Raw genomic sequence first — 27111 nt, 5'->3', positions numbered from 1 at the left:
GTTCTTGTAAAAATATGTTTTAAATTCAGATATTATATGTTTTTTTTGTTAAATCTGTGATAATTGGGGAAAAAATGTATCTGTACAATTCATATTTCTCATACTTTTTTCTTTTATGTTACCATGCCATGTAAGTTTAAAAAATAAATACTAAACTTTCATCTATTTTGCTGTTACACGCATACACCATTCATAGAGTGACTTCAAAATTCATTGTTAATGATTTTATTGTCATTAAAAACCCTGTTTTGCTCTGACACATGGTGGAGTGGTGTAGTTCATCATATGGCGTGACACCATGTCATTTGGTGTGACATTAAATAATGTCACAAAAAAGACTATAATTGAAAAATCATTAAAACATCAATAGCACATAAAGGAAATGGTATCTGCAAGAACCTCAAGAATTTTGAGTGAGTTCTTACAAGAAATATCAGAATTAAGCTAAAATATCTGGTTACACTTAGGAGCATTCTCCACCTTGACAAAATAACTTGTTAAATTTTAGGTTTTTCTTCTAAATATTCATAAGGAAATGTTGCAAATCAAAGCAAACGTGATTAAAATGTACAGTGACATAAATTAAAGTAGAAAAAAGTATCTAATTTTCATTTTATTTCAAATTATTTTCACGTCACACCATATGACAATTTTAGGCACTAACATGACAAATTGACATATAAATATATATTTCACTTTTTTTTTTGGAAAAAATATGTATATTAGTTAAGTTTAGAGATACAGCAACACATATAAACACTTTTTAGGGATGATATTTGAAGTTTTTTTAAATTCCTTTTTTCAGGCTTATTTGTCATCCACCCACTTTTTAAACTATTAATTAAAAACTATTTAAAATTTCCACATAGACTTAACATTGGGCTGATGACATCACAATAGGGCCGTTAAGCAATTAGAATCCTGGGCCAGGTGGCTAGCAGCCGGTTGCACCAGTAGAACGTAAGGTTGATCGTTAAGTTTAGGTGTAGCGCTGCATTCTTTTCCTGTTGCACCATTGCTACTTAAGGTACACCGTACTTAGTAGCTACTAAATCAAAATATTGTCACATAGAATGACGTTTTTACCGTTGACAACCAATCAATATCACTTATGATATCAGAAGCGTCACAGAGTCACATCACTTATGTTGGTAACGTTAACGTTCGCTGTAACGTTGTATGATAAAGCCGCATTTAGGTTTGACTTCCTCAGCAATTACTTTGTTGTATGGAATAAAATAACACTGTATTTGTAAATAACAGACTTAATTCTGTTGTATATGTGCTTTCAGAATATTTCAGCCACCACTTGGCCTAACGTAGGCTACCGCAGTGAATAGCTAACGTTAACGTTAGTGAAGGTAACGGTAACGTTAATTAACACTCTTTCAAATATGGCTAATGAAATCTCTGATAACAGACCAATCCACAGCAATGAAATGTATGCTTTGTGTGGTAATGATAGGTAGATGTTTGGTACCCTATTTGTACTGCTAGGTCCATATGATTTCCAGTGAATACAACACTGCTCAAGTAAATTAAATGTGTGTATCTAAATGTATTTAACTATTCAGTCATCCCAACTATATTAAACCTCATCTACCTAGCAACAAACATAGGATCCACCTCACGTACCCTAGCAACAGCCTAGAAACCATGTCAAGTACCCTAGCAACAGCCTAGTAACCACTTCCACAGTTACAACCTAGCAACCAACACAGCAACCAATGAGTTTAGCCTAGCAACCAGCATAGCAACCACCACAACTAACCTAGCAACAGCCTAGCAACCACCTCAAGTACCCTAGCAACAGCCTAGCAACCATGTCAAATACCCTAGCAAAAGCCTAGCAACCATGTCAAATACCTTAGCAACAGCCTATCAACCACCACAATGTCAACCTAGCAACCACCATAGCAACCAACAGGATTACCCAAGCAACCAGCATATCAACCACTTAATTTGGCATAACCAACATATGTACCCTAGCAACACTATTCTAACTATATCTGCATTATTTGTTTTTACTCTATGATATTTTACATTAGCCTAGAAATCTAGACGCACCCTAGCGGCAGCAAATTACATTTGCTTCCAGGGCTAGTCTAGCAACTCTCTGTTGGCTTGTGAGCTCAAAAAATTAAACTTCTCTCAGGCCAATGAAATCGTGTATAGAGTCGTTAGGTGGGCTTAGTATAATGATTGATGGCAGAGTTGCAACGGTTTGGCTTGAATTCCCTGCTACTTGAAAACAAACTAGATGTACCACAGAGCGGTACAAAATATGACTGCCGCCCAGTCCAGCACATTTTTCCACAAAAAGAAATCACGCTGAAAGGCCTATATGATTCTGTCTCACTAAATTGCATTATCCACACTCAATTCTCACTGGTATCTGCTAGACAACAAGTACCAAAACATGATTAGTTCATAGATTTCACATGTAAAATTTATTTTATACAACCCCACCTCCATCTTGCCTGTTCATAATTCTGAGAAATTCTTGATTGTTTGTGTTATGTTTATGTTATGTGTGTGTGTGTGCGTGCTTGTGTGTGTGCCTGCGTATGTGCCTGTGCATGCAAGCGTACATATGTCTATTGTGTGAGTATGTGTCATACGTATGATTACTGTGAATGTATGTGTGTGTGTGTGTGTATCTGTTTGTGCACATGTGTGCACATGAAATGGGTTAACAGGACCCCTGGAGGCAAACATACGGAAAAAATGGTCATCCTAGGCCCTACAGTTCTCAACATATTCACAGAGAACTGTGTCTGCCCTACCCTCCTTTCGGGGGGTCCAGTCCAGCGGGGGGCTACAGATCAAAACAAAAAATGACGGTTCCATGCTATCCATGTGGGGGTACATGCCCACCAAGTTTTGTGTACCCCGGTCTTTCAGTGTCCCGGGAATCCTTGTTGGTGTACGTCACTAAATGTACACATAAATTATTTTATTGTAAGGCCTCCAATGAACGAAAGTACACAAAACTTGGCATGCATTCGGAGGGTGTCATAATAATCCTACACTTTTAATTTCGTGCAGTTTTGACCTTGTCAGCCAGAGATATTGTGATGAAAACACCTAATTTTTTGCTATACATGAAATAAGTGGTAATGGGATGGGTTGACATGCCCCCTTAAGACCAACATACATAAAAAAGGTGGACCTCCTAGGCCCTACGGTTCTCGAGATATTCACAGAAAACTGTCTCCGGCCACCTACAGGCCAGTTGGTGTATAGTAACATAAATTAATTTATTGTGTGGCCCCCCATGAACGGAATTCCACAAAACTTGGCGTGCATACAGAGGGTGTCATAATGATCCTACACTTCCAATTTCGTGCAGTTTTGACTATGTTAGGTCACAGATACCTTTAATTACAACACCTCATTTTTACTTTTTTGTGTTTAACTAGGTGGCGCTATACATGAAATGAGTGGTTATGGAATGGGTTGACATGGCCCCTTGAGATCAACATACAAAAAAAAATGGGCCTCCTAAACCCTACGGTTTTCGAGATATTCACAGAAAACTGTGTCTGCCCTACCCTCCTTTCGGGGGGTCCAGTCCAGCGGGGGGGCTACAGATCAAAACGAAAAACGATGGTTCCATGCTATCCATGTGGGGGATAGCATGGAACCATGCCCACCAAGTTTTGTGTACCCCGGTCTTTCAGTGTCCCGGGAATCATTGACGGAAATTTGGGCATGTGAAAAAAAATAAAAAAAAAAAATTAAAAAAAATAATAATCTTTTTGGCAGCGCGGCGGTCATAATAAGATGGATGTTGCTGTTGGCGAACAGTGTGACACGAGTTAAGCTTTTATTAAGTTGGCAAACGTTTGAACTAGCCAACTAGCTCTACTGGTGGGAAACGCATGGGACTCATAGCGCTGCCGCTGTCCTATTGTGTGCAGAGGGAATTTGAAAGACAACTAATTATCCCGCTCCTTGGTCTGAGCACTGCGAACAGTGAGTGCCCAGACCCTACATTTTAATGTGGGTCTGGCTCGTCAGGCTATGAGGATTGTGCATTCACAAAGAAATTTTTTCAATGAAAAATGTAATATTTAATTAAACTGAGGATTGTGCAACTCTGAACTCATACAGTATATATACATCAACATATAATACTTAACAACAATAATGTTGGTACATAATCTTGGCTTCATAATTATAAGAAAAAGGGGGTTGTCCCAATTTACAAAACTAAATATTCTCCAAATACTGTATGGTACATTTATCAGAACAGAGGTAAGATGTTTGAGGTAAAGTTCAATCTCAAATGAAAAGTAACTTTCACTCATTGACAAATATAAGAACAACTTGAGAGAATAAAAGTGGAATTTTCTGAAGAAAAAAATTGACATGGACATGGTAATTACTTCCAGTACATTATTATGACCGCCGCGCAGTTTTTCTTTTTCGCATGTCCAAATTTCCGTCAAGGATTCCCGGGACACTGAAAGACCGGGGTAGACGAAACTTGGTGGGCATGTAACCCCATATGGATAGCATGGAACCATCGTTTTTCGTTTTGATCTGTAGCCCCCCCGCTGGACTGCACCCCCCGAAAGGAGGGTAGGGCAGACACAGTTTTCTGTGAATATCTTGAGAACCGTAGGGCCTAGGATGACCAATTTTTCCTCGTGATGTTTGCCTCCAGGGGTCATGTTAACACATTCCATGTGCACACATGTGCATAAACAGATACACACGCACACACATACATTTACAGTAATCATACGTATGACACATACTCACACAGTAGACATATGTAAACATGCATGCACATGCACAAACACACATACGCAGGCAAACACACAACGCATTACACATACACACACACACACACACACACACATAAACATAAACTTGTACACGCACACATGCACACAATTCAAGAATTTTTCCCGTCATCTACTTCCTGAATTTTTGGTCAACGATACCCGGGACAACGAACCACCGGGGTACATGAAATTTGGTGGGTATGTAGCCCCACTAGACTTTTACGGAAAAATTTTGTTTCGTCCACGGGGGCCACACCCCCCCCCAGTGATGGGCCCCCGAACCGCAAAAAAACCAGTTTTTCCTAAATAACTACCTGAACCGTGGCACTGAGGATGAAGAATCTTTTATGGTATGTTGGTCTCAAGGGCCCACATCAACCTGGCCCATAATCACTCATTTGTGATTTGAAGCCCCCCCCCCCCCAGTTAAAAAATTAAAATGCAATATTATTATGCTTTAATCGCCCCTATCTTCAGTTAAGATGTTCAGAACTGCACCAAATTGTGTATGATTGACCTGGCATTCTCTGGGGGTATGCCAAGTTTCGTAGAATTTCATCCATGGGGGGGTCTAAAAAAATTAGGTTATGTGTACATTTAGTGACTGTACACTCATTGGCCTGTAGATGGTGGTGCACACATATACATGTAGCGCTCGTAGACCTGGACCAGTAATTCAAGCACTAAACATCAACCTAGGCTCGGGAGAGGGGTATGCTTAAATGGACTAACTCACAAGAGGAATTAATAAGTTGAACAATTGACAGTTTTATTGCCTCCAAACAGCAGTGTGGTTACACAGCATTGAATGGGCAAAATATAAATGAAATGATAAGGAAGAGCTCTTCAAACAAATAAAATATGAAAATCAAAGGAAATATAGAATTCAAGCCCCTTATTCCGGTATGTACTGATTCAAGAAAGTTCAATTCCTGTATGAAAAGTGTGTATCAGTTCCTGTATGAAAAGTGTATATCAGTTCCTGTATGAAAAGTGTATTGATTCCTAAAGTTCAGTTCCTTGAATGTGTGCGGATATGACTACTGTGTTGAGTCAACAGTGTGGAAAATCTTATCTGGTGTTCGATGAACGAATGAACAAATCTTGGGTTTCTCTGAGACAAATCGTACGGTTGGCCACACCGCTTCCACGATCGTTCTCAGTCTCACTGGGCTGGGCTCGCCATCTGGGATCCAAATCTGATCTGGTCGTTCAAAAAACCAATCTACACAAAGTGCAGAATAATAAGAATTCTGTTCTATTTCTATTCTTCAACATGAGACCTCATTAACTTCTTTCTTTCTTTTAGAACATCTTCTAATGTGTAACCAATAACTAAGGATGCACTTAAGATTACATTGAGATGAATTACTTACATCACAATAAACTATACAAATGAAATATAAGCAATTAAATTACTTATAAGCATGTACTTTCAGTACAATTCAACGAATTGCATAAATGAAACAACAATAATGTTTTTAACATCATTAAGCAGTGTGCTTATCTATTTTACACTTCCATTTACTAAAACATTTTCCTTTTTAACCTTTTCAAGGACTATTTTAACATATTGCATTGTAACATGACTATGAATTAAATATTACAACTAACTTATTCAAAATATACATGTGAAACTCAAAAGCTATGCATTTCTAATGTATCTGTATTATAACTCATTAGCATTCGTTATTACAACAAAACTGAATGCTAAAATGTAAACAAGTTAAGCGCCACGCATCTCGCATGGTTCAAAGCGCTACTAACGGCTCGGTTGACCAGGCTACCATGCTGCGCCAGCTAGTTAGGGCGTTAGCTAGGTTTTAACATTGAGCACAATGACACGGCTTGTACCAAAGTGGCAGGAAACATCAAGATTCTCGTCAGAGATTAAACATTCTATTTAACTATGATATGGCATACCAAGGTTTCATACAAACATTGAGCATCGTCTCACTCATACTCCGATTGGTTTTTATGAATTACATCCTTTCCTAGAATGCTAGTGAGAAACTAGCAAAACGTGCTTTACTCCCCGGAGTTCCAATTTGCTATAAACTCGACAGAATCACTTTTCTTTCTTATTCAAAGTTGAGTTTGAGGTAGACTAATATCTTATGGATATAACTAGATGTAAAGTATTGACTTTTCAAAAGTATTTCGTTATTATTTATCTTCTAATCTGGGAGCTCTTTCAGGTACACGTTCACAGGAAATATGTCGCTGGTAGAGAGAGAGAATGTTTGCTAGTAGGACGCTCTACTCTTCTGACACATAGAGCGCCCTCCATAGGAAGATACATGTAATTGCATCTAGATTAGTAGCCCTAATTTCATGAGGGTTACATACACATGCACACACACACAGGCACCCACATACTATCGGTATTAGAACGCCCGATACATAATTACAAATTTAGTAGGATTAAAAGAAAGCCAAAATAAATATTCATCATCATCATCATCATGGCTGCATTTTCAGTATTGGCAATAAGTAGTCGTTTGTCCACTAGATGGCGCATCGTTGCAGTGAGACGTAATTTTGTTGAAAGTTAAAAGTGGGTTGGAAAAACAATGGACGCTTCCTACAAGGACTGTAATTTACCGCAGAGAACATCTAATAAGGATAGGACAATGTTCACATGAAGTGTAATTCCCATTTCTTCTTGAAGCCGAAATAAATCTGAGGATGTTTATCGGACATGCTTGGTTTATAGTGCAGGTACGTTAATCTTGTAATATCAATAAGGACCTAGGTGATGTTACCGTTAGCGTTGGTTGAGTGATGGAGGCCAATTTGATTGATTGCATTTGTAGAAAACTATAAATGCGGTTATACCAAGCAAATTGATAGCAGCACTGTTTGTATCTTTCGACTGTCATTTATTGCACGTGCTACAAAATCATTCTGTGCAATGGAAGATTTACCAACGTTACACCGGTCTGATACAGTTTTGCCTATGGGCATTTCTCAGATTTCGGGCCTATTTGGGTTACTGAAATTTTGAAAAATAAAATTCAAACTTTTACTAATTGGTATGCAACAAGTTATCAGTCATTTTGATAGGAGTAACCTTGTTAGCTTGGTTGAGACCACAATATAAGGGAATTTATGTTTTTTTGTCATTTTTCAGGTAAATGTCATTACCATCACATTATCTAATATGTACATTTTAAAGATGAAATGGTCAATCAATGATCAATCAATGATCAATTATGGTTTCACATGAAGTCTATTTTATCTTGAACTTATTAGAATTGTTGAATTTTACTTACAATATGAATTATAGTCGTTTAAGTATCTTATTTTTTTATTTTTTCACTCGACCCTGGCTTGAAATTTAATTTATTTGAAATAAATGCCATATATCATATCTGTTTTCATCCAGTGGCAATTTAGACTGTCCAACATTGTCAAAAATATCTAATTAATGTAATTTATTGTGATTTATACAAATTCTATTGGCAAAAATATGCATGGTGATGGTGATGACATTGCAGTTCTGGTAATGACATTTGTTGCGGTGATGACAAATCACTGATCGTAATCTATTGCAATTAAATGTTTATAATTTAGAAACCCAAATTGAACTAACTTTGTGAAAAAAAAAGTATTTATTTTAAAAATAGTACTTTAAATGTATCTGCAAAAATGTCATCACCAACACAGTCGTCATTACCACTACATTTCAAGCTATAATGTGCTGGTAATGACTGTGTTGGTGATGACATTTATACCGAAAAACTACCCTAAGAAGCAAAAATGATCACCATGCAAGTGTAACTAGCTTTCTACATGTAATGTACATCATTTAAACTATTAAAGTCGTTTTAAAATTTCAGGAATATTCAAAAATACAGAAATACAATGCGTATGGTAATGACACATAATAAGTGTACAGTACATGCCCAAAACGAGGGATAAAGAGTAGATTTTCTTATGTTTCTGGACATCAAGGCATCAATCTTTCTGCTTGACACCCATGTATTCCACTGTGATATTAGGTGACCATGGTTACCAAATATTTTTTTGATGAAAAAACAGTAGCAAAGTGCCTTTATGTAGAGTGTGCTGGTAATGACGGCTAAACCATGGGACAGGTAAACATTAAGCAAAATAAAACAGGAAATGCATATGCATAATGTGTGCATGCAGTTCATTAGTTCAGGTAACATTTAATTCATATGCATGAATTTTTGATAAATAATGTTTGAGATATGGCACAATATGTGAAAACTCTGGTTGCGGACAACACCAAAACACTGATATTGTACCATAAAACACCAATAAAATGTGTCTAAATCATGAGTAGGAGCAACCATTAAAAAAGTCTAGGCTTGTTTTTCTTTATACTAATTAGTGATGCTAAACATTATTAGATTTAACGTGTTTTTAATAGAATTACACCCTGTGGACAGAAATAGGCCCCAATTCTGGGAAATACCCCTATACATGCGTGAGACTGAGACGCCTGTTTATTTTGTTTTAAGTGCATGCAGGGTGTGAGAGGGGAATCTTTGATTCCAGCTTGGTAGTTGTAGTCTGTGAAATTAAAAAGCACGTGTGTGTGAAGTGTCCAAACAATGACACCTTCATTTCATTATGGCTGCTTTAGCAACACACCTTAAGCTACTGTGTAGTGGGTCCCATTTAGTGGTTACTTCATTCGCGCTTTCCTTGACTCATGGAGCTGCGTGAATGTTATTTACAACTTTTCGCCACGATATGGCAGTTTAAGTCCGCTTGATACTGTAAGGCGTAAGCCATTGGTTTCCAAAGGAGATTTTATTTGTGTCGCCAGCCTATTGACAATTTATGTTGTAAATAGGCCTACCTTATAATCCTACCTGTAGCTTAGGGAAGCTAACAGCTTTCTATTAGGATCTAGTTTGTTAGTTACAGTTTTGTCATAACTCCCTGATGCATTTTTGCATTTAGAATAGCCAGAGCGTGTATATCTCAATCGGAAAATTAAACAATATCGGGTGCCTATGGACTAGGCTGGGTGAACCCAGCCTGATCTGCCCGCTATTTATTTTTTGATTTCTTAAAAGATTGAGCTTGGTCTGATGAAAGCCAGACTAGCCATGGACCTCAGTTACAAAATGCAAGGGAACATGAATCAGCCTATATTTGCACGAACAATAATGGACAAAAGCTCTTCAACTTTGGCCCGTTAAAATGTGTATGAACAGTCTAGCGACGCATTTCATCAAGGCCCATTTGGACATGTCAGTTATTTGCACCACTGGTTAGATGTAAAACAGCATTTCGTTTCAGACTACTGTTACTTAATTTGTGCATTAACAATAACGTTTCAGACTACTGTTACTTAATTTGTGCATTGACAATAAAGTATTACATGAACTAAAGATGACTAAAATCTTATGTAGAAGAAGAAACATTCACAAAAAATCCATCCATCCAAAATGACCTTTGTTTTGATAGCTGTTGAAAACGGCATGGAACTGACAGAGATGTTTTTGTTTATAAATACATAAAAAATAAATAAATAACATTATGCGGATACCTTTTGCTTTTCCCAAATACAATGTAGCCTACAGGTGTAAGTGTCCTTTCATCAATCCAGTTGCAATGGATGAACTGTGATGAACTGCCCTTCTTGTGATTGTTTAGAGATTTTAAAGGTTTTATAACAATGCTACATCTTCTTTGGCTATTCTACAATCTATTCACCTTTTCAGCACCAGTAGGCTACTTTCTGTGCAGCCGCACACACACACTCAGGCATGCCAAACAAGCATACACAAAAGTTTCAAGAGTGGGGGATGGAGTAAAATATGGAGACAAATTGAAGTGTGATTTATTTTCGCGGAACGGATGTACAGGACTGAGCGGCGGTCATATTTTGTACCGCTATGCGGTACATCTAGTTTCAGAGGTAGTAGAAAGTAACAGAGAGCAAGGGGAAAGTAACAGAGAGCAAGTTCATTTGTCGTACTTGGACACCGTTACCGTTGGTCATTGAAAGAAGCGTCTCACTTACTACACTCTGCTGTCGTTTGACCGCTCGGCTTTGGCTTTCCACCATCTGACTTTAACTAACTAACTTAACTAAGCTAACTTTACAGTGGAAAGCATGATTTTCAGAAATTATTGCATCTTGGCAAAGAAGACTGCGCGAGTGTTTGTTTCGCGTAGACATCAACTTCCGATTCAAATCTGGCAAAGGTAGGCTACATTTCTACATTACAAGTAATTAATCTCCAATCCGTGCACAATCAACTATCCATTCAGTTTAGATTTGCCCTTTACTCAATGGACTTCTTGAAACAGAAAGAGTCAATCTTGGAATCCATGCAAGCTAAACTATCGCGATACTACGCCATTGTTGTACACCAGCCATAGCCATGGTTCTGTGTGAAAGTCTAATGCTTTGCAGTAGGCCTATGACAGAAAATGTAATTTTATCCCATAATAGCGCAGATATGAACGTTTGCTGATGTCTCAGTCTCCGTAGGCCCTCGAGCTCAATGTCCGTGTGTCCCGTGCTGTCGGTGCGACCTATCCGGGCACTGGTGGATGAAAAGTTTCAGATAGTTGTGACAAATTTACACCCAAAACAAGAGGTAACGCTTCACTCCTTACATCAGTCCGAGGATAACGACTACTGGGAGGCGTTTGGCCATTATATCAGCGACGCAGATGGAACTGTTATAGGTAGGCCACTTACACTTAAGTTAAAACTATATGGTCATAGCCTACCGTTTTACCTAGACCTACTGCTGCCAAATTACGCCGGCTGGCTGGGTGGGAGGGGACATGGTGAGAAAATAAACAAGTGCATGTCAAAAAAAATTACATGCAAGTTCCATAATTTACTTCAAAAAGTTAAACTTTAATATATTATTCTAGATTCATTCCACATAAAGTGAAATATGTCAAGCTTTTTTGTTTTAATCTTGATTACATATCAGAACAGCAAAAATCCAGAATCTCAATATATTAAAATAATAATCTGGTTTAGTACCCACAACCGCAATGATTGAATTGATATAACTATGACTATAACCTTGTTGTTTTTTTTCTCATAGTCATGGAAGATAACAGCAAAGGTGGGACCTATGTTGGAGTTGAACCCATGGGTCTCCTTTGGAGCTTGCGACCCGTTCCTGGTAGCAGAGACGGACTCAGGTGGCGTAACCTTCAGCCAGAATAATGTCCACGAGATACTGTCTGATTAGGTCAGTCATAATACCTCTCTGTGATGTTTTAGGTTGCGAAAGAGAGACGTCTTGTCACCAATGGTGGTAAACATATCCGTGCACAAAGGTCACACAAACCAGGGGTTCTCTGAAAAGGACGCCCTGGCCACGGTTGTCACGGAGAGATGGTACCTGGCGCCAGGTGTTCAGCGTGTGGACATCGGGGATCGAGGGGTTAAAGGCACTCTCTTCATACCACCAGGTACAATCCCCCCCACACACACACACACACACACACACACAAACATTTTGAATGATTTTGCAAACCATGATTGTTTGTGTACTTGTGACAAGCATGATTAAATACTATTAACTTTTGACATATTTGCAAATATTAAAAATGATGAAAGTGGACTTTGCAGGCCACTGCATATTTGAGAGATCAGACCACACGTTTTGAAGGAGTGTTTGTGTTGGCTTTGTCTGACATGGTTATGCATGACCATTGCGCATACTTCATACGTGTGTGTATGAAAATATCTGTGTGTGTGTGTGTGTGCAGGCCCAGGGCCCTTCCCTGCAGTGCTGGACATGTGGGGAGGGGGAGGGGGTCTGGTGGAGTACCGGGCGGCCCTCCTGGCCTCACATGGCTTTGTTTCCATGGCGCTAGAATACCTTCCTGCATTCGAACAGCGGGCAGTTGATGTTGATACCGAATACTTTGAGGTGTGTGTGTGTAAATGAGTTTCTGTTTGTTGTCAATGTCAAGTCAAACAAGTTCATCCTGTAACCTTTCACCCAAATTCTCATCATCTTGTGTGTGTGTGTGTGTGTGTGTGCGCGCGCGCGTTATAGACGGCATATAAGGTCCTGCAGACCCATCCTCAGGTGTCTGGAGACAGAGTAGCTGTGCTTGGTCTGTCCTTTGGGACCTCAGTCACATTCACAATGGCAGCGTACTCTAAAGTTGCACAGGTGAGTCTCTCTGGCTCTCTCTCTTGCTTGCTCAAACACAGTCTGTCTCTCACACAACACTTAGTTGTATGTTAATTTTCTCACACTTCCCAAATGAATACAGGCAAGTCTCTGGTCTGTTCTGGTGTGTCTGTCTGTCTGTCTGTTTCTCTCTCTCTCTCTCTCTCTCTCTCTCTCTCTATACTGCACACTCTCACACGCATGCACACACACTTAATTAAAAATAGATTCACATGTACAGTTGTTCTGTAGACAGAAAGAAAGAATACAGTAATCCACGGAAAGATCTAACAATTTTCAGTGAAACAAACCAAGAGCTCATCATATTCCTGTATATCTGTTGGGATGTGACAGGTGAAATGTGTATATACTATCTCAAACCTTCTATGCAGTAATGTTTGTTTATGTCTCTTTCAGCCCCGGTGTTGCGTGTGCATTAGCGGAAGCCATGTTCACCCTGTTAACAAGTCTTTGTTTGAGGCCTTCCAGTACATTATGAAGTGAGTAGTAAGTACTGGGAGGTGTTGCGCATGTGTAACCTGCGTTGTGCTAGTGTAAAGGTAGCCAGCTCCTACGTAGCTGTGCAGTATGTGCGTTGTGTATACTTCCCTCCCGACACATTAAGAGATGTGCTAGCAAGATATGCTAGGGCCTATATAGCTCACGCTCGACTCCCAATCTGAGGTGCTGCAAATTGCAGGTTTCTAGTCCGGGCAATTCAGAAATGACCACAGGTTCTTATTAACATTCATCTAACCCTCTGTCCAACTCCAAGCATGTTCACAGAGAAATATCTCTTCAAACTTTTTGCGGAATTTGAATCCACCTCTAGTCTGGTATAGCATGCCAGCATTTCATTATGGTGCCTCTTCTTTGGTTCAGTATAAACAAGCATAGACAAGTAAAAACACATCATGAGAGTTCACTTTAGTGTGATTATTATAGGATGTCTAAAAAGGAATTTGTTTGTGTATCTGTCTGCAGGAAAATGACAAAGGCACGTATCGATGAGAACAATCATGTGATCTGGAGAGATGTCATTCTACCCATTCCCACTGAGCCAGACCTTAAAGTGGATGTAAGTGTGTGTGTGTTTGTGTGCATGTGCGTATGCATGAGAAAGGGACAAATAATGCTTATTTTAGTACCTCCACCTTATATTTTTGATGAGCATACTTGATTTGTGTTTATGCATGCAGGTGGGCCGGATAAAGTGTCCTCTACTGATTGTGATTGGTCAGGATGATCAAAGCTGGGCTACGGTGGAATCTACAGAAGATGTGAGTTAATCTGCCACTAAGATCAATTGAATGTTATTCTAATTGAGATCAATTAAATGTTATTCTCTTCGATAGAAGCATCTACAAAATTAATAAATGTAAATGTCAATCACTCACTCTCAATCTTGAACGCTAATTCAGTGTTTCCCACAGAATTGGATTGAATTTGTGGCGGTAGCTGACTTGGACAGAGGGGGGGGGGGGGTGGATTCATAACGTTTTCTACATAGTTAAAATAAAGGTTCATACTTCTCCTTGGGACAAGCACTTTTGCACTTTTGAATTTTGGAACACACTTTCCCATTTACATCGGGATTTTGCAAACATTCAGTGTCAGAGTCAATAAAATGAGCCCTTCAACGAAATTGACAAGCAGCTGTAAGTAGGCTAAGCATGCTAAATTCGACATCCAAACAGTATTACAGACTATTAGTTTAGTCTCTTCAATGTAGCCTACTATGTTGTGATAAGACCTTAGCAGAGTTCACTTCAATGCAGCAGTTTTGAACAAATTTGTGCAGCATGGTCAAGATGCTAAGCGGATTTAATAGCAATTTAGCCAGACGTCTTCTATGCAATGCTTCTATGTGGCAACAACAATCCTTCAACAATTGTGAATATTTTGTTAAATGCACATGCAGAGGAGGAGCAGCGGGCTACGAGAGAGAGCGGGGTGGGGCAAGGAAAGGCTGCATAAAAAGCGCAGCTCAATGGCAATGCAAGGATTTGATCTTATATTTAATTTAAATTAAATTAAACATAGAATATTAATCTGTGGCGGCCGATTTTTATTTTGTGGCGCCCCGCCACAGATTAGTCAATGTATGGGAAACACTGTAATTAAACTTTATGACCACATGTGTTTATTGTTTTTGTGTGTTTGTGTGTGTGTGTGTGGACACAGATAGAGCAGATGATGGAGCGGGCAGGGAATCGCCACCTCCTGACGGTGTTGTCGTATCCAGACGCAGGTCACCTGATCGAGCCACCTTACACACCTCACATCCGCTTCAGCAATTTCGTCACACAATTCAACAGGATGAAAGGTACACCAGTGGCGGTTGCTGCTCTTTGGAACAGGGGAAGCTCTGATAAAAATGGTCAATTATTAAATTAATATTATTACGGTGCTATATTGTTCTTTGAGGGCAAAAATTATCCCCAAACCCAGAATAGACTAAACAGTAGGCTATAGAGTTGGCATGGCAGACATGGCAGCTTGGGGGAGTTTAGGCTAGCCTTCTAGAGTTATTTCTCTGTGTACGTTCATCTGCCTTGCTGTTTTATTTTTAATCTCCCCTGGTGGGCTTTTAAAATTCAAGTAAACATTAGCATATTAGCCTACACCGTTATATAGCGCGCTACCTAACTTAGCCTAAATACACAACTGAAACAAAAGCAAGGCACAAACTCTGTAACTCCACATAACGGTTTTATTTACAGTATGCTATTTACAAAGACAAATAGAAACCGACTGTATTGCTCACAAATTATGAATGAACTTGAACCACTTCCTGTCAGATCACGACATGCTGTCAATCAAAAAGAGTCCAGCCTCTATGACGGTTCCTCCAATCATCATACAGAAGCTCGGCGTCCAGGCCATCCCACTGTCCCATTCACTCCCAGAGACGCCGGGCTTCCCTGGAAATGACGACTTTGTGGTGCTTGTCCAATAAACGTGTAGCTTTTCTGCAGTGAGATCAGCCCACTCTGTAGTGCCATTGAAAGTCCAGTGAAGCCGAGTGTCTATGGGTTTTTTGCATGTTTTTTTTTATGGATCATGTCGTCACAACAATGTATTACGGGTGCGAAATCACGATAAATGACCTGCAAAACCTTATTGCTGAACAAACTAGCCATGAAGATGAATGTTTTCAACATGTTATATAGTTGGAATATTAGGCTAGAAGCTTAGCTAATGTAATAGTGTTATTTGATGTGATTTTCTGTGATATTTTAGAGGAGGCTGAGCTTCCCCTGTAGTCTTAGAGCAATCGCCTCTGGTACACACACACACACCCACACACCCTTCCTAACCTGTCTGTTGTGTTGCAGTGTTGATGCTGTGGGGGGGTCAGACGAAGCCTCATGCACACGCCCAGGAGGACTCATGGGAGAAGATCCTCCATTTCCTCCAGAAACACCTTTACCAGGACTTACCACCAGCAGCCAAACTCTGATTAAACACACACAAACACACACACACTCTACCAGGACTTACCACCAGCAACCAAACTGATAACACACACACACTCTACCAAGACCTACCACCAGCAGCCAAACTCTGATTAAACACACACAAACAGACACACACACACACACACCAGAGTTTCCACTTGAAACAAATGGTGCCGGTCAAACCGGCAGAGGTTTCGTTTTCCAGACATTTTGATGATATGCTGGTCAAATATCTTATTATCGCTTCTTAATTAGTTCAGGAAAACTTGAGACAGGCTATATAGGCTTGAGTCAGGCCATATAGAATGCAACATGTTCATTAGCCTAACTTAAACATGCTTAACTAGTGTCAATTTAAAGATCTAGCCAGTATATCTGCTGTTTTCATGGACAGCAAGAATCCGCTTTGTTCGTTGTTTTAAATAGGCTACGTTGTTTGTTGCTGCTACCCATGTTATCTCCAGTGGTTCAACAGTTTCACTTGCTCAGATGCGCGCACACATTGAATGAGCGCTCACACCACTACCCTCTAATGCTATGCCTCTTTATTTGATAACACTAAAAGAAATATTTCCTATTCTGGAAAATGTTTAGTTTCTTTTTCTTTAGGTCCGAGGTTCAATGATGGCCTACCATTCGATTGTGCCACAAATTATCCGTGGACCAGCAATCTCCTCGTCGAGGAGGCCCTAACCCTGCAGATCATAGACAGAGGAAAGGATGCTCTGGGAACAGAACACAGTTGCATGTCCATTGTAGCCATGGGTCTGTCTACACTGAAAATGACAAGTGTCTTGGTGCGGCCGCACACCCGCACCTCCACTTCCAATGTCAATGATTCCGACAGATACGCCCGACTCTTCGCCTTTTTCTCTGGTGGTGGTGGAGCCGATTTACCATCGGTCTGGCCTCTGAAAAAAGCTTTTAAGGCTACTGGGCCTGGCCATGTTTGAACCGTCTCACTCATTCATTCGTTGTTTAACAGACGTTTTAAGCGTGCGCTTCCTATTTGAAATGCAGCATATGCGTGTTGTTTAATAACTTTCAAACGGTAGAGCCTGTTCCTTTAAAACTTAGCCAAAGGACGTCTTGCTTTAGTATAGACCAAATTTTAGACTTATTCTCAAATTCAGATTGTGTTAGGGGAACGGGATTATTAGCCAATTTCAATTAGACAATTTGACCAGAGATATTTAATTTTTTTTTCCGGCCAATGTCCTAGCCTGGAAAATCCAGACCCTGGTAATCTAGAAAGATTAAGGGTCTAGCCACGAACAATGTAATGGCCCAACTCGAGGGGCGGCACCAAGCATGCATTTGAAAATCTCACTGCACGCAATTGGATAACACTAGACCAATGTTTACTCTAAATGATTCCGGACTTCGATGCAATTGGATAACACTACGACCAATGTTTACTGACCTCCAACGTTGCAGCGCTGTCGTCATCAGTTTAGCTCGCCTCTGGCCCGCATATATCAGATACGCAGATTTGATTGGTTCCCCGGGATGCAAGGAGTAAAAGTAACGTGCATCATTGCTCATTGCCAGAGTGTCTTGCAGAGACAATTCCATTGTGCTCTCGCGTGAACTCTGGAGTTCCAGGGTACCAATGTCCGGCAATTACCGGACAACGGAAGCCCTGACACACACACACACACACACACACTCTACCAGGACCTACCACCAGCAGCCAAACCCTGATAAAACACACACACACACTTCTCTCCAGCAGGATTCACTGCCAAATCAGTGTGGAAAATAAAATTGGTTCATGTTCCTCCAGGTCACCACGGTAACCCAATATGTTGCGTGCCAAGAAAACATGCATTTATCAGGTTATCAAATGTGTATTCATTTCTGAGTGACAGGTCTGTGAAAGTCTGGTTGATCCTGTCAGGAACAATTATACTATGGCCAGGTCAGGAATATGTTCATGAATACTGAATAAATACTGAATAAATAAGTAATGTATTGCCAGAGAATGTCTAGTAAGTGTCCGTAGACTTTCGTATGGCCATAGACAGTAAAAGAAAGGGTATGGCTAGGTTTGGACTTTGGCGTCCGGTATACGTCACGTGTGTGGGCGGAGCTCTGACTGTGGGGTCTGCTAGCAGAGAGAGAGACCGACCATTCTCTGGACGAGTATCGAAGAACTTTGGTAAACATTGGAATTGTCGATTTATCCCAGAAGATGAATGTGTTTGCTGATGTCAGCCTTCGTGTGTCAGCGAACTCGATGGCCGTGTGTCCCGTGCTGTCAGTGCAACCTACCCGGGCAATGGTGGATGAAAAGTTTCAGATAGTTGTGAGAAATTTACCCCCAAAACAAGAGGTAACACTCCATTCATTGCATCGGTCCGAGGATAAAGACTACTGGGAAGCGTTTGGTTATTATATCAGCGACGAAAATGGAACAGTCACAGGTAATATTGAAGTTAAAAACTTTATCAGCAGGTTAAAGCGGGTTTCACTCCATCTTAACCAGCTAATGCTTGATCTTTACATTTTATACGAGTTAAAAAATCAGGTCGCAATGCATCTCACACACACAAAGATAATCTCAACCGATAATCCTCGGCAACACGCAGAAATCGTCCCGCAGAAATCGTAGTGTGTGAGGTCGGCATGCTAATCAGGCGAGCGACCTTATCCGTTGTGTTTTATAACTCTTCTGAACAGTTTAGGTGTCACAGGGCATGCACACGTGCTGCTCTGTGTGTATATAGCTTTTGGTGACTTTACGCCATCTAGTTAGGGAAAGTTAGGCTTTTTTTTGTTCGCCAATCGGAAAAAAAAATCTTACCAATAGCTTTTTTTTACTATGTGTTCCTATAGTCTAACACCTCCTAATTTATCCACGGCCAACTCCTCGGTGAAACACCTGGAGAGCCCATCAAGTTTGGGGTGCCCAGAGGGACTGGGCGGAGAAAATGAAAACATTTTTTTTTTAACCAATATGCTTTTGAGATGTCTAACTAGGGGTGATGAATCTATCCCAGCCATTCGTTTTGAGTAAAAATTACTCCCGGTACATACAAAAATCCATACCAAGTGGTTTTATTGAACAATTACAAAACAAAACTTCCTTAATCTGTTTAAAATGTAACAAACCTCATCCAACTCCCCTGCCCTCCCTCACTCCTGTTATCTTCTGGCTGGTTGATGTTCTGGCAAGAGTTACCATGACAGTTCCAACAATCAGAAATACACTTGACTCCTTGCTTTTTACAGCAGCACCTGAGAGTGTCACAGTTCCCTGCCCAGTTTCCATAGTTTGGTGACCATAATCATTCCTCCCCCCTTTTCTCATAGTTGTAGAAGATGCCAGTAGAGGTGGGACCTATGTTGGAGTTGAACCCATGGGTCTCCTTTGGAGCTTGCGACCCGTTCCTGGTAGCAGACACGGACTCAGGTGGCGTAGCTATCAGCTACAATAACATTCAGGAGACAGTCTCCGATAAGGTCACACTGAACATGATCTTTGTGATGTTTTAGGTTACGAAAAAGAGACGTCCTGTCACCAATGGTGGTGAACATATCAGTGTATAAAGGTCACATGACCCAGGGGTTCTCTGAAAAGGACGCCTTGGCCACGGTGGTCACGGAGAGATGGTACCTGGCGCCAGGTGTGCAGCGTGTGGAAATCGGGAAACGAGGGGTCAAAGGCACACTTTTCATACCACCAGGTACAATCCCCCACTCGGTCTTTCTCTCACACATCTACACACTCACTCAAAACTATGACAGCTGTAAGGTGATTTTGCAAACTATGCTTGTTCATATAATTCTGACATATTTAAATACAAACTAAATGTCACAATTTTGTATGCAAAACTGGGGAAAAGACAACCTGTTGCATCTATAGGGCACTGCAGATTTGAGAGTTCAGACTGCTAAAGAGTCTTTGTGTTGGTTTGGTATAGCATGGTTTTGCATGCGTATGCTTCATATTTGTGTATGCTTCGTATTTGTGTATGTGCAGGCCCAGGGCCCTTCCCTGCAGTGCTGGACATGTGGGGAGGGGGAGGGGGTCTGGTGGAGTACCGGGCGGCCCTCCTGGCCTCGCATGGCTTTGTTGCCATGGCGCTGCAATACCTTGGTGCAGATGAAGAGTGGACGTCTGATGTTGAGACTGGATACTTTGAGGTGTGTGTGTGTGAGTGAGTGAATGAGAGTCTGTCTGGTGTCAAGTTGACATGGACAAAATTCATCTGTGTTTTGTAATTTTTTCAAATTAAACTGTCATTTTGTAAATGCTTCTGAGAAATATATTAGGCTAGCCTGCTTCACTACCTCTGCTTTGGTCGCAAGCTTCCCTCCTCCGACTTCTAACTATTCATGCGTTTTCTATCTCTCTCTCTCGCTCGATCACTCACTCTCTACAAACTTAAGTTGATCTTAAAGGAACCACACTTTTATAAGTGTAATTGCTGCTGTACCATGGAGGACAGGCCTATTATGTGTTTGATCCGTCATTGGTAATAGGCTTATATTATGTAAAATGGAGATATCATAGGGCTTATTGTATATATTATTTTCCAAAGTAAATTTGCAAGAAACTAGGTATAAAAACAGGGTTTTTATAACAAACAAGATTTTCTTCAGAACCGTGGATTTGATGTGTTGTTACACCAGTACTATGCCTACATTCTGCTCAACTGGCGTGTTTACATGTGTTGCAGACGGCGTATAAGGTCCTTCAGACCCATCCTCAGGTGTGTGCAGATCGGGTAGCTGTGCTCGGTCTGTCCTTTGGAACCTCTGTCACTCTCACACTAGCAGCGTACTCTAAAGTCGTACAGGTGAGTCGCGCTGTCTTTCTTTCTGTCTGCTTGTCTGTCTTTTTGCCTAGTGGTGTCACAGTTGTTCTGTAGAATGAACAGATAAATATATAAATAAATGCAATATTTCAATGACAAATGTGTGCTAAGATGAAGTTAAGATGTCATACAAGTCTGTTAGGATAAATGTATAAATATTGTTTTATTATTTCAAACCTTCTATGCAGTGATGTTCACTTTCATGAACATTTTACTGATATCTTTCGTGTTCATGTCTCTTTCAGCCCCGGTGTTGCGTATGCATCAGTGGTAGCCATGTTCACCCTGTCAACAAGCCCCTGATTGAGGTCCTACAGGTCATGATGCAGTGAGTACTAGGTGGAGAGTGCACTATGTATGAGTGCACCAAGAAAAAATTGTTTGTATGAAACCTCTACACCCACGGTTGTCAAACTGGGGTACGCGTACCCCCAGGAGTACGTGGACTGATTTCAGGGGGTACGCAAAAAAATATCTAAGTCATATGCCTTTTCAAACGTTTTCTCTATCCCACGTTGGTAACTTAACTTCCGCATTTGCACTGCACATTAAAAACTTATTTTCTCCGCATTAACAAAATATTCGAGAGTGGAGACAGAGAGGGTAAAACAGCGTTTCTCAAACTGTGGGCCACGGAGACATGCCAACATGCCAGGTGGGGCGCGAACTGATGTGAAAAACAGGAGTTTTTTTTATTTCTTTTTTTATCTGTAGCCTAGGCCCAGGTAGCACATGATGCTTAATGGACGACTGTGTTATTCATAGGGAAGCTTCGTGTCAAGGCAGCTTAGTTAGTCCCACCTGAATGAGATTTTGAACGAGGTTGTGAGAGTGGTGAATTTCATCAAGACCCGCCCTTAAAAGCGTGTCTATTCTCCGCGACTTTGAGAGGAGATGGGAGCTGACCAAAAGGCTGTACTGTTTCACAGCGAGGCAAGGCTTTCCCCGAGGTAAAGTGCTGTCGCGTGTTTGAGCTCGAGTCGCCTCTTCTTGGAGGAAGAGCGCATGTTTGAATCTGCAAGCACGCTCACTAATGAACATTTCTTGGAAGGTGGCCTATTTTAACGATATATTTGGAAAGCTCAATGAGTTAAATCTCCAGTTACAAGGCAAAGACAAGCACCTAGCAGATAAGATCACTGCATTCAACAAGACGATTGTGTGTGAGATTAGGTGCAGATCTATTTAAAATCATTATATTCAGCACATTTGTAGGCCTATCATATGTTGACTATTGATGAGATTTGTATCATATGTTTATGATACATATTAATAAAACAATTAAAAAAAAAACTTGTTAACAAGGTGGTGTTGGGGGTATTCCGGAAGATCATAATGTCTCAAGGGGTAAATGCCTGTTAAAAGTTTGGGAACCACTGCTCTACACAGTCAAGACGCCACCTACTGGCCGAGCATATGTACTACAGCGTTTCTACTCCGGTTTTTGCATGTCCGTCTGTTTTCATTTCTGAAAACAACGTAATGTGGATGCAAAACTTCTTGAATACACAAAGGAAAAATATTGTTTCTAAAACCTTTGTTCTTGTGTGGATTAAGCTTTAGTAGCCACTACTAAGCGCACTGGTAAAACCGATACATGGTAGGACTTTCTGAAGCTGGGCTTACACCTCTGTACACTGGGGCATATTGCCTCTGGTTTGCTTCAGTATTTAAATGAACTGGAGCGGCATGATAAAGGTTCTCTCTGAACATGATTGTTACAGGATGTCAAAGAAGGAATATATGAATGTGTGTGTGTCCGTCCGCAGGAACATGACAAAGGCACGTATTGATGAGAATAATCATGTGGTCTGGAGAGATGTCATTCTACCCATTCCTACTGAGCCAGACCTTAAAGTGGATGTAAGTGTGTGTGTGTGTGTGTGTGTGTGTTTGAGGAACACTGCAGCCCACAGAGCAACAGTGACAACAGGTAGCCCACCAGAGTGGCCGTGACAGTGTTTTAGGGAGAAAGACACAGTTCGAGTACCTCCACCCCATACGCTTGATGGGCGTGTGTGAAAATTGTCTTTGTGATGCTGTTTCTGTGTAGGTCAGCAAGATGACACTGTTGAGTCCGTGCCTATTTCTCATCACGGATATTCACAGGCAGCATAGTTTGCAGTGGCTGTGTGGATAGATACATTTTTTAAACTTGCACTAAGTGTGTGTGTGTGCGCACAGGTGGGCCGCATAAAGTGTCCTATGCTGATTGTGATTGGTCAGGATGACCAGAACTGGGCCACGGTAGAGTCCACTGAAGACGTGAGTCGGGATATTCTCTCTATCTATCTATCTATCTATCTATCTATCTATCTATCTCTCATGAATTGTTCAAAATGGAAAAATATTGTGTTATTTTAACCTTTTATTCAAATTCACATATATTTGGTGTGTGTGTGTGTGGACACAGATAGAGCAGATGATGGAGCGGGCGGGGAATCGCCACCTCCTGACGGTGTTGTCGTATCCAGACGCAGGTCACCTGATCGAGCCACCTTACACACCTCACATCCGCTTCAGCAATTTTATCACACAACACAATAGGGAAAAGGGTATGTACACAACCATACACACACCTTACTTTCGCTCCAGCAACTACATCACACTACACTGCAAGGAGAAAGACACACACACGCACACACACACACACCCTTCCTAATCTGTCTGTTGTGTTGCAGTGTTGATGCTGTGGGGGGGTCAGACGAAGCCTCATGCACACGCCCAGGAGGACTCATGGGAGAAGATCCTCCTCTTCCTCCAGAAACACCTTTACCAAGACTTACCACCAGCAGCCAAACTCTGAACACACACACACACACACACACACTCTACCAAGACTTACCACCAGCAGCCAAACTCTGATGATAACACACGCGCACGTGCTGCGCGTCGGTGTCCGGTTCGCCCTGTCGGGACTTATAGCTTCAGTACTCTCAAGATATCTTCATACGGCTCTGGGTATTCTGTAAGGGATAATGTGTAGAACGCCGGTCATTATTGGGAAAATAAGTCCCGACAGGGTGAACCGGACCCCAACGCACAGCAGAGGAGTCTTGTTCCGCCCTGAAGAGACCTATTTTCCCAATAATGATGGCGTTCTATAGCAAAAACGTATTGAGTCGTAGCTTTGCTACAATTGTAACAAAACCAGCAGAACGCTGCTCTCAGACCATTGGTTCAGTATGTTTGTGTTGTAGTTCTTTCTAGGGGATATTGGTGTTGATACGTACGTGGCGATAAATCTACAAATCCCGTGATAAATGCAATACCTGCTCGCAAAATAAGTCTGCGTCTCCTCAGAGTTTGTTAAAGTTCAGCTACGTGTGGAAAAGGGTAAAGTGTACTTTCAACGAGACGTGGCTAGATCACAACGATTTCCGCTGTTGGTTACAAGCGGTACCCGGTTAAGAGGCACAATAATATCTGCCCCCATAGCAAATGCAGTGTGCGTTATGCAGATGCTTGTTTCCTAACACCCACAATATTTACCAAATTCACAGCACTGGTAATGACATGAGTCTGTTAAAGAGGCACACTAACATCACCTGGCTGCACTAGCTGATATACAGTGGTACTGTGGTAGCAGTAGTTACAGTCCAGTTCAGTGAGTTCATGGCACAATAGAAAGGTCTATTTACCTACAGTATATTCTTATAAAAAAAATGTCCAATACTTGTTACATGGTAGCAACTAGATTAAGGATGTTTCACGTAAAGTCCGGATTGTTGGACAAAATGTTTGCACTAAATCAGGTAATTAAATGCATGTGCTCATATTAGTCTTTACATACTAAGGAGAACATTTGTGCTATCTCAAATGTTGTCCTTGGTGTGTAAAGACTAATAAGAACACATCTATTTAATTGCCTGAGTGATTTTGTGCAAATGGCCTATATCGTCTATAGGCCTCTGCACAGGCACTCCGCAACTTTCGATTACATTAGATTCCATTGTATTGATCACAACCCCAAGACACCAACACTTTCTCGACACATTTGATGGTATCATTTCCCATTCACGCAATATTCTTTGTAAAAGTATAATTTTATTAATTTATTTAGAATTTACTTTTAGTCATTAAGACACTTTGGTTCTATGGAACAATCACTAATCTCAGCTTCGCCATGGCTTTTTTTTTTTTAAGGTGAGTTATATAGTGTTATCAAAAGTAAACATTCTAGAAGAGCATAGAAAACATAACTTTACATTTCATTTATTCCTGTGAATGTCTCTTATCTGGCTTCTTTGTTTCCAAATAAGTAAAACTTGAAACAGGCAGCACTTTGTTTTGGCAGTGAAACTATACCCTGTGCCTTGATGTTCCCAATGAAACTGTACCCTATACCTATGTTCCCATGAAAACTTTGAACGCCTGACTGATCATATGTATGGTAACAAGACCCCGAGCAGAAAAGAGCAGCATCCCTGCATCCAATATTGTACACCTTCACAAGACATAAACATGATTCCAGTTAATAGCTAGCACAATTTACAGTTTTTTTTTTTCTATTCCGATTAAACTATTCTGAATAAACATTTTGTGTGATCTTTTTACATGGGGTATGTTTTATTCCGATCAGTGTCTTAACAAACACTAGTCTTTGATCATAATAGCCGTTACTGTTTTGCTTTTGCTTAAAGAGCTACAGCAGGAAAACTGATTAACTGCATACACTTTTAATACGATTAGAATCTGAATAATGGCTCAATTGGAATAAGAACAGAACATACCACCTCTCATTCCGACTAAAATTGTAATCAGATTGGCAATTTTATTCTGATCAAGGTGTTTATGTGTGTCATTTTTATTCCAATTGATCCATTATTATTAGGGGTCCGAGCAGCACAGCTGTGGGACCCCTATTGTTTCTGTGCTTTTCATTTTTTCCCAAAATTATGTAAAAGTCCTACTGCAGCCTAAACCGTAACTCCAAAACTCTTGAAATTTTCAGGTATGGTTACCAGTACCGCCCTCTACCCATAACCCAAAATTTGGGGTACTGCAAAATGTTTACTTTTGCCACAATTTCATAGAAAAGCCAAACATCATAAAAAGTTTGATAAGTGGGATAATGCCTTGTACTGGTGTTTCTTAGGTTGAGAGTTCCAATCCCTGCTAGAGCTTTATGATTAGGGTTACCATCATAACACTGTCAATTCCTATGTAAACATAATAACAAGTAACCGTAATAACAGTAATAGCAAGTAACTCAAGTCGTTATATTGTAGCCTATTTGTGGAAGTTTCTTTATTTGGAAAGTTGAATCGCATTTTCCTCTGGAGTTAAACGTTTGTTTGTAGGCCGTATACCAAGGCCGTGTATTGATGTTGTGGCAAGCTATGTTGTAAGAATGTGAAATGAATAAATATCAGAATAAGAGGCTTTTGCGCAATAGTCAAAAGATAATGCGCCTTTATTGTAGCCTAGTAGAGTTTGCGAGGTGGAAAACAAGAGGAAAATGTTTAAAATGTCCAGTTAAATAGTAGGCTAATATAATGCACTGTTGAGCGTTTTGAATCCGAAATAATAAGGAATGTGATGAGGTTGCTATTAACTTTAAAGAGTGCATCTACAATTGAAACTATCTACAGGATGTACATGGGCTTTAGTTGACTAGATTTTAATCGGTCAAGTTGAAGAGCTGATGTCCGTTAATGATTGTGCAAATAGGCTGATTCATGTCCCTTGCATTTTGCAACTGCGAGGTCCATGGCAGGCGCCCCACAGAAATGTTTCATTTTGCGAGTGAGATGTCCATGCTGTCCCTTCTGCGACACGTTCGCCCCCCCCAGTTTCAGAGCTATTCTAAATGCAAAATTCTACAGAGGGATGTGACTGTGGTAAACAAACTATATCCTAATAGAAAACTGATAGCTTTCCTGGCTAA

General features: G+C 40.5%; 2 protein-coding genes across 3 annotated transcripts; both read left to right on the top strand.

Annotated features, from left to right (window-relative positions):
- Positions 1 to 10707: 10707 nt before the first annotated feature.
- Positions 10708 to 16801, top strand: LOC125310416 (bile acid-CoA:amino acid N-acyltransferase-like). 2 transcript variants are annotated; one of them, XM_048267805.1, is made up of 11 exons: positions 10708 to 10988; positions 11269 to 11477; positions 11852 to 11951; positions 12034 to 12224; positions 12525 to 12688; positions 12818 to 12937; positions 13355 to 13437; positions 13922 to 14015; positions 14137 to 14217; positions 15122 to 15263; positions 16276 to 16801. In XM_048267805.1, the coding sequence occupies exons 1-11, from the start codon at positions 10897 to 10899 to the stop codon at positions 16398 to 16400; spliced, it is 1401 nt and encodes a 466-aa protein (XP_048123762.1). In that variant the 5' UTR covers positions 10708 to 10896; the 3' UTR covers positions 16401 to 16801. The 2 variants fall into 2 exon arrangements, with proteins under 2 accessions (XP_048123762.1, XP_048123763.1); XM_048267806.1 differs by lacking the exon at positions 10708 to 10988 and having other exon boundaries at positions 11173 to 11477.
- A 1058-nt stretch (positions 16802 to 17859) lies between these two features.
- On the top strand, positions 17860 to 25777 carry LOC125310417 (peroxisomal succinyl-coenzyme A thioesterase-like). The gene is made up of 10 exons (XM_048267807.1): positions 17860 to 18824; positions 19714 to 19813; positions 19897 to 20087; positions 20384 to 20547; positions 21084 to 21203; positions 21467 to 21549; positions 22991 to 23084; positions 23406 to 23486; positions 23635 to 23776; positions 23903 to 25777. The coding sequence occupies exons 1-10, from the start codon at positions 18593 to 18595 to the stop codon at positions 24025 to 24027; spliced, it is 1332 nt and encodes a 443-aa protein (XP_048123764.1). The 5' UTR covers positions 17860 to 18592; the 3' UTR covers positions 24028 to 25777.
- Positions 25778 to 27111: the final 1334 nt, after the last annotated feature.

Source organism: Alosa alosa, chromosome 17 (assembly GCF_017589495.1).
Source record: "Alosa alosa isolate M-15738 ecotype Scorff River chromosome 17, AALO_Geno_1.1, whole genome shotgun sequence".
NCBI lineage: Eukaryota > Metazoa > Chordata > Actinopteri > Clupeiformes > Clupeidae > Alosa > Alosa alosa.
This window is presented reverse-complemented; position numbering and strand designations above follow the sequence as displayed.